Source organism: Trematomus bernacchii, unplaced genomic scaffold (genome assembly GCF_902827165.1).
Source record: "Trematomus bernacchii unplaced genomic scaffold, fTreBer1.1, whole genome shotgun sequence".
Taxonomy (NCBI): domain Eukaryota; kingdom Metazoa; phylum Chordata; class Actinopteri; order Perciformes; family Nototheniidae; genus Trematomus; species Trematomus bernacchii.
Genome location: NW_022987739.1, coordinates 3326265 through 3345178, shown reverse-complemented (window position 1 = coordinate 3345178; position 18914 = coordinate 3326265). Strand labels below are relative to the sequence as shown.

The window sequence follows — 18914 nt, the reverse complement described above, 5'->3', positions numbered from 1 at the left end:
GCTAAGATCTCAAAGTTCCCTCCATAGGTAGTTTCTCTCACACACACTCCCCCCTGCCTGAAACACCTCCATTGGACTCCTTTGTTTACTTCAGTGACATAGTGACATGACTATGTAACGCTTGCGCTTCTATTGGCTAGTACTCCAACACATTGTATTTGATAGGCTAAGGGGTAGGACATCTCTAAGTGGTTATCCAATCACAACAGAGCAGGCCAGCTAACCAATCAGAGCAGACTGGGCTCTGGTTTCAGACAGAGGGTGAAAAGAGGTGCTTTGTAAACATGTCACAGGAGAGACACAAAGTACAAATATTAACCTGGAAATGTGCATAATAAGGCCCCTTTAACTTCATTTAAGTTTACTCTCCCACACACACATTTTTCACTTCTCTCAGCCTCTGATTCCCTTCCATCTCTCCTCGCCTCTTCCTTCCGCGTTGCAGCTCCTCAGTATTGATCACCTTAAACACTCCGGTGCTGATCAGCTGACAGACGCTGTGATTCTGAGCGATCGCTCAGCTCAGGATGTGTCCTGATGGCGTGTCCACCTGCGAGGCCTTGGCCCCGTGTCGCAGCAGGGATATATCATTAACGGCAGCCTGTAAATGAACAGAGCAGGCGGGGGACTGAGCGAACAGGGCGAGGGGTAGTTTCAATCAGCCACCCAGATGGCGTGCTGCCCCGACATGAGCCCTGATGGTTTAATCATTCCGTTAAACCTTCAGAAATGTGTATCAAGAAGGCTCCAACACTTAAATGCTGAGGGAGTTAACATAAAAACAAATTGGCATGTGTTTTCAGGTGGTGGGCGATAGCAGAGCCACATACGTAGCCCTGATGTGATGTATGGATGTAGCATGTGAGAGAGATTAAGTTGAAATTGCCTGCTTCATGATTTGGGAATGAGAGATATGAGCCCTCGGGGCAGATAGTTAGACTAATGCTATGCGCACCTCTACTCCAATTTATCGCCTGTGACATGTTTGTGAATATTTATTATGGCTCTCCACGGTTTGCTTTTGGCTTTGCACCTAAAACGAGAATATCAATTACTGAACCAAAAGCGCAGCCAACTCTGTAACCCGTAAATAATTCTATATAGAGGAAAAGGATAAAAGCTGCATCCTACTGAGAGAAACATGTTGGTACTCACACATGCATTCTCGTGCGAACACGACTCTCTGGAAAACAATTTATTTTACCACTGCTTTGTTTGGATTGGATGCCTCTCAGACCGTTAACAGACTGGCCCTTGTTAAGCTGCCCTCTCTCTAAAGGTTGACCAGATTGGGAAAACTCCTGATTTAATTGAATCCACAAATTCAATGAGGAACATTTCTGACAGCAACACGAGTGCAAAAGGCTGTGAAAAAACCTTTATGGGCTGAAAAAGAAAAAAGAAAGGGGCTGTAGCTTTTGATTATATGGCAGCGGGTGGGTGCCCCCCGACTCTGATGATTTTAACACATAATGCTCCCACAAACGAAACTCTAGACTTACCTCATTAACTCCTGAGATTTTTCTCCTGAAGGGAGAAAGAAACCAATGTGTAAAGAGTTAAAACATTAAGAAGGGTGGAGGTGGAAGAGAGGAATGTATAAGCAGCAGGAGAGTCGTGCAGGTATGTAATTATGCAGTCATCATCCCAATCCCTGACTCTCAGCCAGCCAAAAGCCTGATCTGCCCTCTCTTAAACACCCAGCTGAAGACCTGAATCTATTAACAGCGGGCATTTTGGTGGAGATTTTATGGAATTTTAATTGCAACCACATGGCTGTTGCGCATAAATGTTTGAACATATTGATCGTTCGGCTGGTCAGGCACGTCTGACTAGCCCTCCGGAGCTAGGGTTGTTCTGTTTGTTTTATACATGTCTTTTTTTCTTCTTAAACGAAGGAGTAGTGCAGCACTCCCCAGCAGCAGCCGTGCTCTGAAAACTATCAAGCAGGGACTGTAGATGGTTTTACAATCATCCCAAGAGTTTACGAGCAAGGTTTAGTCCCAGTAAGGAGCTCTGCAGAGTCGCTGTTTTATTTTTTTTTTAAAAGCTTTGATTCGTTCTCCCAATCCTAGCACACACATCTGTGTTATGAGGTGTACTGTGTGTGAAAAAAGGGAGATAAACAGTGTATCTGTTAAAGGAAATGGTGGTGATGGTGATAAAGATTAGCAATAAATAGCAGGAAGGAGGAAGATGTGCTAAAAACAAGAAGCAAAATACTACCCGTCTTTCAACAGAGGAAAAGGAGAGGAGGATAATGAGCAAAATCACTGAGCCATGGGTGCAGGCACTTATTAACACACACACACATATCAATACACACTTTTTCACATTAGGCGCACGCACATGCTTTGCCATGTGCATCCCTGCCGTCGCTGCGTGCATAAACACATTAACATGCAGAGAAATTGTGGATTGTGGAGATGAAAGGCGCTCAGATCAGTGGAACAGTGAACGCTGACACAGTCGTAACCTATCAAGCTCAGATTTGTGAGCTTGTGGCATCGACAGGTCCGCCGGGATGCTGTGAAGTCTCTTTGTTCTGTTTTGATGTGCTGCGTTTCTGATTACTTTTATGCAGCTCTGAAAGCTGCATAAAAGTTCCCTTTCCTAGCTTATGATTAGGAAACTTATCAAACTGTAGGAAGCCTCAAATAGTTCACAAAATATTTAAACATCTCAATTAGCTGCAACCTCCTGACAGTTATCAAAAACTGTGGAAGAGGGCAGGTGAAACAGGCTATCATTTTTGCTTCATAGGTCATATTTGGGTAGTTTTGTTCATCGAGTTAATGATAATAATGGTTGGGTTTTGCAAAAATATAATAGAAAAAGAAGAGAAAATAACTATTTTGTAGCACATGTTGTCTGACCACTTTATAAGCGTTTATGCTTCAACAAATGGCCACACTTAAACGAGGACTCCAAAGCCACCCATAGTAAAAAGAGGGAAATCAATACCATAATGGAGGATAATGACGAACAATTTCAGAAAATCTTTCCTAACAGGCATCCATAGTCTTGCACTCATTTATACCTTTGAACATTGATAGAAACATGTTGTACATAATCAGAGATAGTTCAAATCCTGTTAGTGTTCATCACCTCCAGGCAGCTGGGTTTTGGAAAGTGCTTTTGCTATATAAGGACAGGGGTTGACGTCATTTTGGGTTTCATGGAGCAACTTTAACTGCTGAGTTTATTGCTGAGATTTAAGGGCAACATATCTATAAAGAAGTCCAACCAGACAAAGGACACAAGAAGACATCCAATCGTAAAGGTTGTAATGAAAAATCCCAGGTTAGACAAACATTTTTGGAAGAGAAACCACCGAATAATTTCCTGTAGGCTGAATCATAGTAAAGATACTTCCTGGTTCAACTTGACCTTTCTTCTAATACTTGTAGTTGTGAGTACATACAGTTTTCCTGAGCAATCAGAAATGATGGCCTATCTCCTGGATGCAGTTACTTTAGGTTTTACAATCAAATAAAATGGTTTGTATCATCTGTTCCCAACTACATAGAAACATCCAAGTTCCTTAGACATTACAAACAGATTGTCAGGACCTCGACACAAACTGATGGACCCAAATGCACGACCCAGAGACAAAGTCTTAAATGTAAAAAAAAGTATCTTTAAAGGTGGGGTAGGTAATTTTGGAGAAACCAGCTCGAGATCGCTAGAATTAGAAAATACACAACTGGAAAAAATCTGCCACTTCCTTACAGAGACCCTCCTCCAACACACACGAACGCGCACATGACCAATGAGGGCACGAGATAAGTTTGTGCACACATGGAAGGCTGACAGGCAGGTAGGCCATCCAGTTAGTTTAGCCGGGCCGGCTAAAAAGATTGGTCGTGCTTTTTACAGTACTACGGCTTCCACAGATGACATTTTTTAATGGATTTGTTGTCAAAGCACTTAAGATATTCATTGCTATCGGGATGTTAAGAGCATTCCATGGAATATAACAAAAAGTGTATCTCGAGCCGGTTTCTCAAACTTACTTACCCCACCTTTAATTTCAAAGATCAGGAAATTCCTTTTAACAGAGTAGGTACTGAATTAACAAAAAGCACTCACAAGGAGGAAAAACTATGCATAACAAAAAGAGAACTTAAGAAAGAAACTTAAGCCTACAAAATTAACAACAAAACCTGACATGAGTGAAAGCGATCTTTTCTTAGCTGAGGCTTGGCACGACCATTCGGGGAAACAAACAAAACGAACTGACACAGGACAGGGGAGAGACAGGACTATTTAAACATGAGGTGAGTGGGAACAGGTGGAAACAATCGGGGGCGGGGCAGACACTGATAATGGCGGGAAAAACACACAAGGGGAGGAAGAAACAGGGCCTGAAATGAAAGAGGTAAGTACAAAATAAAACAGGAAATGACAGACAAAATACATGAACATAACTAACACATTTGACGAGACACAACACAGATGCACCAAGAGTAATGTTACCCTCAAATTGTTTAAAATTAAGATTTTAAAGGTAGGGTAGGTAAGTTTGAGAAACTGGCTCGAGATCGATAGAATTTGAAAATACACAACCGGAGAAAATCTGCCACTTCCTTACAGAGCCCCTCCTCCAACACACACGAACGCGCACATGACCAATGAGGGCACGAGATAAGTTTGTGCACAGATGGAAGGCTGACAGGCAGGTAGGCCATCCAGTTATTTTAGCCGGGCCGGCTAAAATGATTGGTCGTGCTATTTACAGTACTACGGCTTCCACAGATGACATTTTTGTATGGATTTGTTGTCAAAGCACTTAAGATATTCATTGCTATCGGGATGTTAAGAGCATTCCATGGAATATAACAAAAAGTGTATCTCGAGCCGGTTTCTCAAACTTACCTACCTCACCTTTAAGAGGCATGGAGAGGCATTTTACTCTTGTAAAAGGTCACAAGAAAAACAGACTTGAGATAATTATGGGTAAAAGTAAATTCGATTTTCTTCTTTTAAATAAAAATAATAGGAAAGTAATACATTTGCTGACCCCTCAGATATCCAGTATCACCACACACATTATCTTGACACCTCTGGTTTAGATTTTCAAAGAGTTCACCTTGGTTGATCCTTTAATCGCTCGTGTTTCTAACCAGCTTTGATCGTAGTGAGGCTATGGTGTTCCCAAATGTAAGCTATTATTTTGCAGAGCTATCATTCTCATTAGAAGTGACGGCCAAAACTATGAAAATTAGACCTCAGTTTCACTAAACTTTGATTATATTTTGAATAGGAGCTTCCACTAGATCCTGTTAAAAAAAAAAATCTCCTCTCTTCCCCTTTGTCTGACCCTCTGTCTTTATCTCACAGACACATGTTCACAAGGCCATCATCAAGGCGCCGCAAAACTGTGAGCAGAGAGTCTTCTGCCAAGGCTCTAATCAAGGGAAATGTGGAGCGAGCGGGTCTTTTCATTAATTTCCCTTAATAACAGGCAGAACGGAGGGAGAAATGAGAGCAGAAGACATGAGGGAGAATTTTAGAAATCACTCAGATTAACATGACGAGAGCTGTCAAACCCACCATGTAACGGACACGTCACTTTGTTGCACCAAAATTGAATTTGATCGTGCAGGGACGACCTTGATTTGGAAAATGTGAGAGTGAAAAGTTTCTTCACTTCTCTTTTGAATTTTGAAGCCACTACTCCCATCATGCCGCCACCCCTAGTGATCAAAGGAGTGGTGGGTGAGAGGAAGATATGGAGAGAGGATTAACAGCTAACAAGAGGATTGGAGGACGGGCTGTGAAGGAACAGATCACTGCAGGGTAGAGACAAAGGAAATCGAATACCAGAGAACAAGCTATTAAAATACAAGCCTTTGAATTGGACTTTACGTTTTGTCATTTTGTAAATGTTTGTTTCAGTAGTAATAGAAGTACTGTAGTAGAAGTAGTGGTAGCTGTGGTAGTAGTAGTAGTAGTAGTAGTAGTAGTAGTAGTAGTAGTAGTAGTAGTAGTAGTAGTAGTAGTAGTAGTAGTAGTAGTAGTAGTAGTAGTAGTAGTAGTAGTAGTAGTAGTAGTAGTAGTAGTAGTAGTAGTAGTAGTAGTAGTAGTAGTAGTAGTAGTAGTAGTAGTAGTAGTAGTAGTAGTAGTAGTAGTAGTAGTAGTAGCTGTAGTAGTAGTAGTAGTAGTAGTAGCTGTAGTAGTAGTAGTAGTAGTAGTAGTAGTAGTAGCTGTAGTAGTAGTAGCTGTAGTAGTAGTAGTAGCTGTAGTAGTAGTAGTAGTAGTAGTAGCTGTAGTAGTAGTAGTAGTAGTAGTAGTAGTAGTAGTAGTAGTAGCTGTAGTAGTAGTAGCTGTGGTAGCTGTGGTAGTAGTAGTAGTATTCTGTTTATTTTACATTATGTATTATACATTTTGTCATTTTGTAAATGTTTGTTGTAGTAGTAGTAGCTGTGGTAGCTGTGGTAGTAGTAGCTGTAGTAGTAGTAGCTGTGGTAGCTGTGGTAGTAGTAGCTGTAGTAGTAGTAGCTGTGGTAGCTGTGGTAGTAGTAGTAGTAGTAATAGTAGTAGTAGTAGTAGTAGCAGTAGTAGTAGTAGTAGTAGCTGTGGTAGCTGTAGTAATAGTAGTAGTAGTAGTAGTAGTAGTAGTAGTAGTAGTAGTAGTAGTAGTAGTATTAGTAGTAGTAGTATTATGTTTATTTTACATTATGTATTATACATTTTGTCCTTTTTTAAATGTTTATTCAAGTAGTAGTAATAGTAGTAGTAGTAGTAGTAGTAGTAGTAGTAGTAGTAGTAGTAGTAGTAGTAGTAGTAGTAGTAGTAGTATTAGTAGTAGTAGTATTATGTTTATTTTACATTATGTATTATACATTTTGTCCTTTTTTAAATGTTTATTCAAGTAGTAGTAATAGTAGTAGTAGTAGTAGTAGTAGTAGTAGTAGTAGTAGTAGTAGTAGTAGTAGTAGTAGTAGTAGTAGTAGTATTAGTAGTAGTAGTATTATGTTTATTTTACATTATGTATTATACATTTTGTCCTTTTTTAAATGTTTATTCAAGTAGTAGTAGTAGTAGTAGCTGTGGTAGTAGTAGTAGCTGTGGTAGTAGTAGTAGCTGTGGTAGTAGTAGTAGCTGTTGTAGTAGTAGTAGTATTCTCTCCTCCATACTCTCCTCTTCTTATTATTTCTCTCTCCTCTCCTCTTTAATCCTCCCTTGTGCCCTCATCTCCTCTCCACTTCCTTCAGCCTCTCCTCATCTTCTCACCTCTTTTGTGTCATGTCCTTTTCCTCACTGCACCTCCCTATTCCTCCTCCTGTATAAAATCCTCCTCTCCTCTCATTGTTACGCTGTAATTGGAGCTGGAAGCCTGAAGACAAGCAGCTCAGTGTGCGTCGCGCTGACAGGCAGGCCTGTTGCCTTCTATTAAGCTTTAATAAGCGAGCAGGATTGGAAGAGGAGAGAAGGAGTTGAAGGGAGGGGAGAGTGTGCAGGCGGCTGCTCCTAATGTCACCTCCTAGTAGGATGCAGAGAAACCTGTCTGCTGTCTCGCCAAAAAACACACAACCAACCAAATCGTTTCATTTTAATCGGCTATTTCAGCCACTAGCCAAATGTTTTCTCCTCCATGTGGTGCAACGGAGAAAGACAGACCTGTGGGGGAATAAAATAAATGCATAAAATGATTAACATATCTGAAAAGTGTCGAAGAGTTAGGAAGCATATTGAGTTTCAGAAGAACAGCCTGTGTCTGTTTTACAGCTACACACACAAAAAGCTGATCTAACACACACACCTGAAAAAGTCATACACACACACACATTTGTCAAGACTTCTCCTCCTGCATGAGGGTGACAGCAGTATTATTGCACCGTGCAGAATTTAATCTGAAGTGCCATATAAACCCTGGACCACAGTTGAGGTAAATGTAAGAGAAATCGCTACAACCTCTGCAGCTGAGTACAGCTAGAAGAACAAATCCAGATGTGTGTGCGAGTGTGTGTCTGAGTTTTAGAGCATGTGTGAGAGCAGATATGCGGTCTGTTTTGTGTCTGCCATGAATTTTCTGTGGTTGCAACGCTTCGTTTTTGTTTACAAAGTCATCAAGGCTGTGGTTTATTCAAAATAAAATCCAGCTATGAATCAATTTATTACTTGACATTTCAAATCCCTCGTGTGTGTGTGTGTGGTGTGTGTGTGTGTGTGTGTGTGGTGTGTGTGTGTGTGTGTGTGTGTGTGTGTGTGTGTGTGTGTGTGTGTGTGTGTGTGTGTGTGTGTGTGTGTGTGTGTGTGTGATGTGTGTGTGTGTGTGTGTGTGTGTGTGTGTGTGTGTGTGTGTGTGTGTGTGTGTGTGTGTGTGTGTGTGTGTGTGTGTGTAGTGTGTGTGTGTGTGTGTGTGTGTGTTGTGTGTGTGTGTGTGTGTGTGTGTGTTGTGTGTGTGTGCTGTGTGTGTGTGTGGTGTGTGTGTGTGTGTGTGTGTGTGTGTGTGTGTGTGTGTGTGTGTGTGTGTGTGTGTGTGCGCGCGTGCGTGCGTGCACTGTAAATGAAGACGTTGGTAACCTCCAAATGCCTTTCTTTGTGTCGCATCTGCTGCCCCCACAAACACCCTTCATACTGAGGAGAGCAGAGATAATGTAATTGACACTGGCAGTCTTTCCAAATTGAATATTGGCCTGAAACATGGAAATAAATACAGCAGGAATTGGGGGCTTTGTTTAAGTTGCTCCAACAAAGACGGCAACAATGTTTTTCGAGGGGAAGAGAACTTTAAATGAACAAATGCCAAATTCAATATAAACATATCGAAGAACATGGGCGCCTAAATGAATACGCTGAGATTAATGTAACCACGAATTGACAGCATGGAGGAACAACGTGAAGAAGCATATGCTGTGGGATCCAAAAATATAAGCTGCCATCCAAGTTCAGAGCAATTTTGGGATGTGGAGCAATCAAGTTTTTACATACCGTTAGGCAAAACTAACCTCTTTAATAAACCCTAATACTCAGTTAAATAAACACTTTCAAATGCCTAACTCAAGCCAAACGCAAGGACATACTTCTGGAGAGAATCATGAGAATAATTCCAGTATAGGGCGGCACAAGTTGGAAAATAACGCAATTATTAACGATATTGCAGGGTTTGAATATTTTTACATAATTAAACTCATCATTCATCAAGATATTTAATTGTATATTATTTAAAAGGGGCCCTATTCTGTTAATTTCCGGGTTATTAATTGTATTTGTGTCTCTACTGTGACATGTCTCCATGCTTTAATGTTCAAAAAGCTCTTTATTTTTCTCATACTGCATGTGCTGCAGCACCTCTTTTCACCCTCTGTCTGAAACCAGAGCCCAGTCTGCTCTGATTGGTTAGCTGGACTACTGTGTTGTGATAGGCCAACTGCTTTTTGAGATGTCCCGCCCCTTAGCCTATCACGTACAATGTGTTGGAGTGCTAGCCAATAGATACAAAAGTGTTCAGACGTCAACAAATTATTCCAATGAAGGCGTTTCAGGCGGGGGGGGGGGGGGGGGGGGGGGGGGGGGGGGGGGGTTACGGGCACGTAATTCAAAAATATATTTACAGATATTTTGCCTGTATACCAGATAGTGTGCCTCCTACGATTTGAATATTGCGATGATTACATTTTATTAATTGGGCATCCCTTATGTAGTTTCAAAATACATTAGATCTAAATGTACTATTCCAATTAACATTCAGAAGCAGTGATGAGCTAATGAAGGTAGAGGAACAAAGAAAGAGCAAGTAGTCAAAAGGAAATGAGGGAAGAACAGGTTGTGCCATCAAGCAAACTAAAGAATGAAAAGCCAATACGCTTCAAAGAGCAAACACAATCCAGCTGATGAAACGTGATCTGCGGTTCTTCAGGAGGATTTGTCTGACGGCGAACCGCACTGAACTGTGTGCACGTCACATAATGATCAGGCTGTAACTAAGGCTGCTGTCCACGTGTATCACCGAGCTCATTGGATTGGTGTTAAAGGACTAATTAGTGCTGAAAGGACATTGATTGACCAACACTTGATCAATGCCAGCTTTCAGTCAATGAACTCCAAACTTGTTGAGAGCATCGATAGTATTTAGGACCTATTGTATATGCTGTCAGAGGAGATTTTAAGTGACAATGTATGGATTAATGGTTTAGTTTAACTGGTCATTTGTTCCTCGGAGACTTCACAGTACATTTTTACTTTAAGGCCACAACAGTCTGGCAATGAACCAACTGTCTGGAAATAACAGAATAAAAACACAGACAAGGCTCCTCTCCCTTAAATCAGGTCATTATTTAGTCTACATTAATTTCCTTTTGGGTCCAGTTTTAGCTCCTACTTGTATTTTTACAGACAAGCTATCTCTACCTATAATAATATAACAAAAGGAAGCTTAATGAGAGAAGATGCTGTATTAATGGCAAGTTATCATTTGCTAAAACCATGCTAGAAAAAAGATAATTAAAAAGGTTATTAAGCACGATCATCACGTCATAATGTTCATTTGTTCAATAATGTGGTTAATGACCTCCAAAACGAATGACATCCCCGCCAGGATCAGCTACTTGTGTATGGTGTAATGTTAGCATGCTAAAAGGCTTAATATTACTTTACCTGCTACCTGTTAAAACTGCTATTGTGAGCTTGTTAGCAGTAATTGCAGCATCATAATAGACACTTACTCTCATTAGTTTTTTGATTCAGTTCTGTCCCCGCACTTTCCTCTTTCTGCACAGTTGGAGCTCATGTAGGCGCGTTCACACCAAGTACTTATGAGTACTTATGAGTCATGGGAACCAAGAGAAATGTGTGTGTTTTTTTTAATGGAGAACTTATTCTTACCGAAACACAGTTAAGCACCTCCTCTCAGAAGTAAAAGGCTAAAACTGTTTTGTATTTTTAAAGATCTGATACTGTAAAACTTTTTGAATGGTCAACAAGCACAAAGCAGCTTTTGACATCAATCAATCAATCAATGTTTATTTATATAGCCCAATATCACAAATGTTACATTTGTCTCAGTGGACTTCACAGTTTGTACAGAATATCAGTATGACAATACGACACCCTCTGTCCTTAGACCCTCACATCGTACAAGGAAACACTTCCAAAGTGTTTCACAGTTTAAAGGGGAACATGGGAGAAACCTCAGGGAGAGCAACAGAGGAGGGATCCCTCTCTCAGGACGGACAGACGTGCAATAGATGCCGTGTGTAAATCGAAAAGATAATACATTTACAACATAGGTAGACCAAATGTTTGGAAATGCATGTGTCTATAATAAGAAGATGAATCCACGAGGATGTCAACAATCCTGTGGGAGCCATCAGGGAAGTAGTAACATCTTTAATAAGATTTTTCTAAACTTCGAGAAAAATGCTTAAAGAGGACACATGTTTAGGTTTGTGTGTGTATTTCTTTTGCCTCTTTTGTTACATGTTTACAAGGTCTTTATTTGTGTGTGTGACAAAAACTTTGGGATTTTAGACTTTGCAGACCATTTACAGGCACAGAAAACAATATAACACACTACAGGAAAGGCCAACCCCAAGGAGCTTAGAGCTTTTAAACTAGATATTGGTAAGTGTTCAAATATTTAACAGTGTTTTTTGGTGAACTGCTCCTTAAACATCCTCAAAGCGACTCCTGCAGAGTGCAGCAGTCTCTCTCAGGGTTTTAGCTGCCATTCCCCGGCTTAATGTCAATGTGTAGAGTTACACTTTATTACACCAAGCCACAGGCCACATTAATTAACCACCAGGCTGTCTCATGCTAGGCTATTTGCACCACAACCAGCTCCATTTGTTCCCATTAAAAATGAATTTGTCAGACAATAAAAGTATGTTTGTTTAAAAAAAAAAAAAACCCGCTAGTGTTCTCTGTAAGCGTATTCTTTCTCCCTTTCTGTGCTGTGTGAGTAAGTGGCTCCCGATGTCTATTAATGACATCCATTTATTTTCCGGGAGAAAAGGATTTATTTCGCTGTCCTGGTGGAGACAGTCCTCCCTCTGCCTCTGTTAGTGCTGTAATTTAACAACTATTACTATGTTTGTGTAAGACCCCAAATGTTCGAGTTTGCTTTAGGCAACTCTCTCTCTTTCTCTCTCTAACACCCTCCTCTCTCCTTCATCTGTTTTTCTGCAATCTGCTTCCCTTGGCTCAATTTCATTGTATTCGTTGGTGTTGGTCCCAGGAGCTCATGCTGCAAAGAACTACTTTTCTTCTGGCATTTCCCTAATTGATCCATGGCAGCTTGTGCTGTGGTCTAGCTGTATTCATATGTTTAATAATTCATAAACACTTCTCTCTCTCTCGAAGGAGTTCATCTTATTTTATTATAAGAAATACTGAAAGTCGTGGTTTTGTCTGCAGATATTTTACCCTTTATCAACATGATGCTGTATGTCATCTTCGCAAAGGGCTTCGGCATAAACTTTAGATGCAACAAGGTAAAAATATCAGCATTTAGTTTTTGGAGCATAAAGGGCTACAATCTTTTAAAATATATATAAATTCACTATAGAAGCTCAAATGTTTCAGGTCTTATTATGAGAATCTAAACTGAGACAAATCCAGCTTCTGATGTAACTACAGTAGGAGTGTTTTATACAGGCTTGAAGGATAATAACTGTTACTGTAATCACATTACTGTAAGTACTGTTTTTAATCAAAATACTTGTAATTCACAAGCAGTACATACAACACAACCATAGATGGGAAGCGATATTCATTGGATGTAATGCAAAAACTTGAAATGATTACTCACCATTAATGCCAGACTTGGCATCTCTTCCCATAAAGCTAATGTTGTGAAACATGTAAGGGTTGAGAGCCGTGCTCAGTCAGGAAGACAGTTATTAAAGCTATTAAAATCACCATCCACTTTACGTAATGAAGGCAATTAACCAGAGCTACCTTGGCTTGAGAGCATATGACCATTCCCACCCACAGAGGGGAGAGAGAAAATAGGTCATTATGCCTCGCCGTTGTTAACTCCCACATGTTTAATACAGGAAACACTGATGCTATTGCAGCAGTTGACCGATGTTGTGATTGTATCTCTGTTCGCAGGAATGCTGCTGCAGGAGAGTTTTATGGACGAGCCTGACGGCCTGGTGTCTGTGAACCTGCTGGTGGTGTCTGCTGTCTCCGCCTTCGCCACCGGAGCCATCCTCTCCGGGCTCACCGTCTGCTGGATCATGAGTCACCGCCACCGCCACTCTCGGGGCTCCGGAGCCAACGGCGCCCGACGCAAAGGTGACAAAGAGCAGAGCATGCTGGGGCAGGGCCGCAGCGGGTCGGTGATGAGCGTGACGAGAACCAGCGGCGGCGAGAGGCGGCGCTCGCAGGCCGACAACCCCTTCGTCATGCCCAACGGCTGGTCTAAAGGAGAGATGGACCCCGGCCTGCTGCCCACCCCCGAGCAGACGCCGCTGCAGCAGAAGAGAACCATGCGCCTCCCGGACACCGACTGGGACCAGAGCCAGACCTTCCTCACCGCCGTGGGGACTCCCTGCCCCAACAACTCTGTCATCTACCTGAGCTCCAAGTTCCTGCACGGAGGCGGAGGTGGCGGAGGGATGGTCCGGATAGAGGACCAGGGGGAGGTCATGCTGCCCCCGCACACAGAGCGCCAACGCTACCTGATCTTAGCCACCCAGAGAGGGGAGCACGGTGGCAGTCGTCCCAGCGGGAACGCCCTGAGGAACTCGGCGGGAGACTACATCTACCCCGCCACGCCGCAGGACTCCCCCGACCGACGGAGGGTGGTGTCCGCTCCCACTCCCCACATGGACTATGGGGAGCCTCGCTGGAGTCACGAGGCGCTCAACTACAACAGCAACAACGGAGCGCCCTACCACCCCCAGCGCCCGGGCATCATCAGGCCAGATATGCACGGGCCCCGGGGGATGGGGGAACTGGCGGAACTGGCGGACTTCAGCCATCTTCTAGTGAAGAACATGGGAGAGCGCACCACCAGCGGCCAGTGAGGCGAAGTACGTGAGCGCTGGCACCGAGCTCTCTCTGAAAACCCATTCCCTCCAACAGCAGACTGGAATAAATCAACCCCTCAGACTCTATGTCCCGGTCCAACCTTACCCTGTCTGTCCTCTCTCACTGTCATTCAATGTTCTGACGTCATTCAGCTGACTGAAGAGAGAGACAAAGAGAGAGTTGAAAAAGAGGAGAAAACTCTCCTCACGTCTCCGATCCTCTGCTCTTAATCCGAGGCGCACCCCTCTGCTCTGTAAGTGGTACGACCCGCAGAGCTTGACTTTGACACCATAGGACAAACAGTAAAGGAAAGAGAGGGGTGCAAAGGAAAGGGGAGCTTCTCAAAGAGTGTGGAGATTTGAAAAAAAAAAAGACAATTTCCCTTTCAGCGCCAAATGTGGAAATCTCCCTCCACCATTTCTGTCCGTCATTTGATGCCATGGATCTTCTTTGAGTGTGACATTTTGTTTCTGCTTTCGTTTTTCTGTGCCAGTGGCATCCAGCAGACAACAATGTGCTTTACTTTGGATTTCAGAGGAGACTTAAACTGTTGTAGCCGTGCCAGAGGGAAGTGACTCTCTATGAATCATGCAGTATGTGATTGTGTGTTTGTGTGGAAGCGAGTGGCCACGACAACCCCAACCAGTGTCCCGTCTTTACTGTGAAGTATAACTATATAATGAAGAACGGTGGACGTTGATATTATTTTCCCTTTTTTATAAATCACAGAGAAACAAATACATTTTATTGTGTGTCTCTATGTGTCGAGACCAGTGGTTAGTGAAGGGTTGAGACTCCCATTGTAATTTGTGTGTACCTCAGAGGCAGCGCTGGACAGAGCCATCATAAAGTGAAAGAAAGCAATAATACGCAAGTAAGGATGAAGACGAAGCCAATATAATTGATATTTTGTAATATAACTCAGTAAAGCAAAAGTTAGGAGATGTCAGGAGGCGCTGGGAAAAAGAACAATACCTCCCCGTCCATTCATCCCTCCCTCGCTGCCTCTCAGTATGCCAGGGTCTCTCTGACCGGCCCCGAGGCCCCCATGGGCTCCGCAGGCCATTTGAAGGAGGGAATGTGAGCTGTGGCTGTCTGACTGTGAGGCCCGGCCGCTTGGGAGCTCCATTCAGCCTCTTCTGCCCGACACTGAGCCTCTTTGTGCCCCAGAAGCAGGAGGAGACTGCGGCAACAAATAGCCGTTAAGAGTCAGGGACCCTAGCCTTGCAGAATATCAATGAGAGGGACAGCAGCTCCATCCGTCATGTGAGATGTACCAACCAGGAGCGGGCATCTGTAGGGCTTCACCCACTGGTGGTTCACTAACAAGGGAGGAGTGGAGTTCAGCGGAGACTTGGGGCACCGCTAACTGTCACAATGGTCATCCCCTTGTGGCTCCATCTCTTTCAGTGTGTTTCGTGACAAAAGCGGGATAAAGAAAACAGATGGGCATGGGTATCCTTGGGTGTGGAGTTACTCTTTCACTCCGTTGTCTGATCTTTTCATGTTTCCTGTTTTGTCTGTTCTCATCCGTTCTTGATTCAAATGTAGATCCAGAGATAGCTCTAGTCCATCTGGGTCATGGTGTTGTGAGAGGTGGTGTTTTTTTCTTTGTCTGCCGGCTGGTGTGTGTGAGTCTCTTTGGGTTTGTGTCCATGAATGCGTTACTCATATTGAGTGCAGATAACAGCTTTGATCAGTTTTACTCTCATTTCACCTTTCTTCTTTTTTCTTACAGTCTTTTTCTCTATTGAGCCATTAATGTTAGGCAGAAACCCTTTGCTTGACATTTACAAATCCGCGCTAACATTGTTGAGGCCTCCGTGGGAGTACTGTATGCTATAGGATATATATAAACCATTATACTTTATATAAAGAACTATGGCTCAAAAGGATAAGCTGGGATGTGCTTGGATAAATACCCAGCACACACACAAGAAAATATCACAGCCTACAAGAACTAGGGCAGAGCATCGTTTGATTTTCTTGTTATGCCTTTCAGCTTTTGTGACTGGATACATGTTTTCCACATAACCCTATTTAACATTTAAAGATTCCTAATGGAGCTTTATATCATCTTAAAGCTTATTATCTTGTTTCTTAGGAGCATAACGCTCAGCAATAATGTAAAACAAATCTACTATACACTTCCTGCCTAGCACCAAATGAAGACAGACACTCTTGCTAGTGAACACAGTGAAGTATTTATCAGATAAAGAGCCTTAGATTTCCCGTAAGAGTTGGTAGAGACCAAAAACCAAGCTATTCGCCTTTAAAGGGTGATAATATGTCAGTGTTGTCTTCACAGCTTGTTTCTGCTGCCCCCAAGTGGCCAAAAAATAAGTTATTTGAGGTTTAATGTATCAGGTGTAATACAAAGGCTGTGTATTGGTTGAAACATTTCAGAAATGCCATTTCAATAGCAGACAACATTGTTATGTTTACCTTACTTTAAGAAAGAAAAAACTGTTTTTCAAAAAAATCCTATTTCCCATTTTACTACAAATCCCAAGTAATGACATAAGCAGTCTCACTAAAACTTTATCTAAGAAGTAAATTGTCTGCATTCGTCCAAAATTCCAATTTAAATCAAGGCCTGTTCCTTCATGAAAATAAGTAAACAAGATTGTAAATCAGACCAAGTATTCGATACCAGCTGACAGTTCTTTCGACACTCATTGCCACGGTCTCATTTCTGTTAGTACCTGAACAGCATTGAGGTTCAGCAGCCAGCCCTGAAGATTAAGCAGCCAGAGCTGGAGGTGCTGCATAAGACAAGCCAGTGAAAGAGATTTATGAAAGCAAGGACAGAGGAGGAGGTCAGGCGGGCGAACATGATGTTACTGCATTACCGCCTCCGCACATTAGTACAGTGTATTCTTTACGCATTCCACCCTGAAACAGGTCATTAGTATTGAGGATACGTCGCCCCCATCCACCAGCCCGACCCCTCATCTCTGCCTCTCTTTATCTCTCTCCGTCTCCATCTCCGCTGTGACCTGAGTGCTGCGTGTCTGCGTGTGTGTGATGTGTGTGTGAATGAGGTCTCTCAGTCTCGGCCGGCTCGCCCAGTCAGCCGTGTCCTCGCTCTGCATCTCCTCCGGTGTTTCACTAAACATGCTTGATTAGGCAAAGTACATTCCCGGGCCCTCTAATGGCCTGATGAGCCCTTGAGAAGATTATTACAGACACATCAGCCCTGGGAGGGAGGTGCACGTTCAACCAGCTCTTTACCCCTTTTTATACTAAACACCCGCCCTCCACACACACACACACACACACACACACACACACACACACACACACACACACACACACACACACACATGCTCATACACACAAGTACTGTTGGTGCTTTAACCAAATTAAAAAAGCAATCGAATTAAGATCAGAAACAGAGCTCAAGCTGAAAATAGGCTGACTCACTCTAGGAAAGCTCATGATGGTATCTTCCTAATTTGATTACATGTGTTCAACATTACAGGGCAGCTAAAGAATTCAGGTGTAGCCTCAATAAAGTCAGTCTGTTTATTGAAGCCGTCATCCTCCCTACTTCTCTCATACTTCATGTCATTCCCTTTCCTCCTTTTTGAACAGCTGCACTTTCTCTTCTTCTTTAAAGCCCCTTTTTTATTGTGAACAGACTCACACTATCTCTCTCTGCACACACATATCTCGTCCTAATGTGAGCCCGGGCTGCGCTCTCATCCTGTTTGTCACCATTAAAGGTTAGCTTGTTAATTTAATGAGTCGGTGACGGAAACAGAAATCGCAGTAATTCACAAAATCCCGTTTTATTTGTTACCTTTTTTTTTAATACATTTTCAAAGCCTCTCATGCGGCAAATTGCTTTCCTTTGCTTAGAAATGATTGTGTTTGGAGGGTGGGTTTTTTGTTCAATGCAGCACATATTGCCTGTAGTCCTTCACACACACACACATGCAGTGTCCTTCCTTATCTCTGCCCTGCACATATCACACATAAAATTCCCACCCAGCCCTCACGACCCAGTCTGTCTGTGTGTGTTGTTATTTATCAGGTTGTGTCTGTATGCTTGTTAAAGAGACCATGCCTTTGTGTGTTGGGGTTGTTAGTGCCGTGTGGCCCAGTGATGCGATGCCCCCCCCCCCCCCCCCCCCCCCCCAAGCCAATAACTGCCATCTTGTCCTACAGCGCTCCACTGTGCTGTAAATGCTCTACGTCCAAGAAAGAGTCCAAGAAACTAAGTCTAACTTGTGTTAAATCCATCATCGCTGTTGGGAGAAGTGACATGAAATGGCCGCCTTCGAGCCAACATATAAGAGGGTGGAAAAAAGCACAAAAACAAGGCGAAAACAAAATCAACGTTTGCATTTTTGTAAAGTTTTAGATGTATTTAGTCAGCACTGATCATTTCTGTCATGTTTGTTTTTTCTATAGTTTGTTTCTGTGGTAGATATTTGGTTTGAGATTATATGGAATATTATTGTATATGATTTCAATTGCTCTGGTGTGCCGGATTTGATGACGAAAATGAAGACGAACCTGAAGACTATCATGATGATTATTATTATTATTATTAATTATATTGACAGTGACAATGAACTGTGAGCAGCACGGAGGTGTTGTGTGTCCTGTTTGGATGCTGAATCTGAAGGGAAATGGAGAGGAAGAGGAGGAGTGAATGAACTCAAACAGACTGAGCTTCAAAAAGAGATTCTGCTTTTTTCTTGCCGAGTGGATTCTCCTGCTACTGTGAACGACGTCGGCCCAGAGGCTGACCATCCCCCGACCCCCCCCCCCCCCCCACCACCACCACCACCAACGTCGCCCTGGGGCCCTCAGGGCAGGCGGCCATCAGAAGACAACACATGTCCCTACTTTGTGTACATAACCTTGATGCTTACATGTAATTTAAGTGCAGTAGCTGCATGACGACACAGCCTCTG

General features: G+C 42.7%; 1 protein-coding gene across 1 annotated transcript in view; it reads left to right on the top strand.

Moving 5' to 3' along the window:
• The window catches only part of sema6bb (sema domain, transmembrane domain (TM), and cytoplasmic domain, (semaphorin) 6Bb), a 148971-nt gene extending 130979 nt beyond the window's left edge, over positions 1-17992 (top strand). Inside the window, exon 17 of the mRNA XM_034146661.1 lies at positions 13063-17992. Within this exon, the coding sequence (XP_034002552.1) occupies positions 13063-13982 (920 nt within the window). The 3' untranslated portion in view covers positions 13983-17992. The remainder of the gene's footprint in view (positions 1-13062) is intronic.
• Positions 17993-18914: the final 922 nt, after the last annotated feature.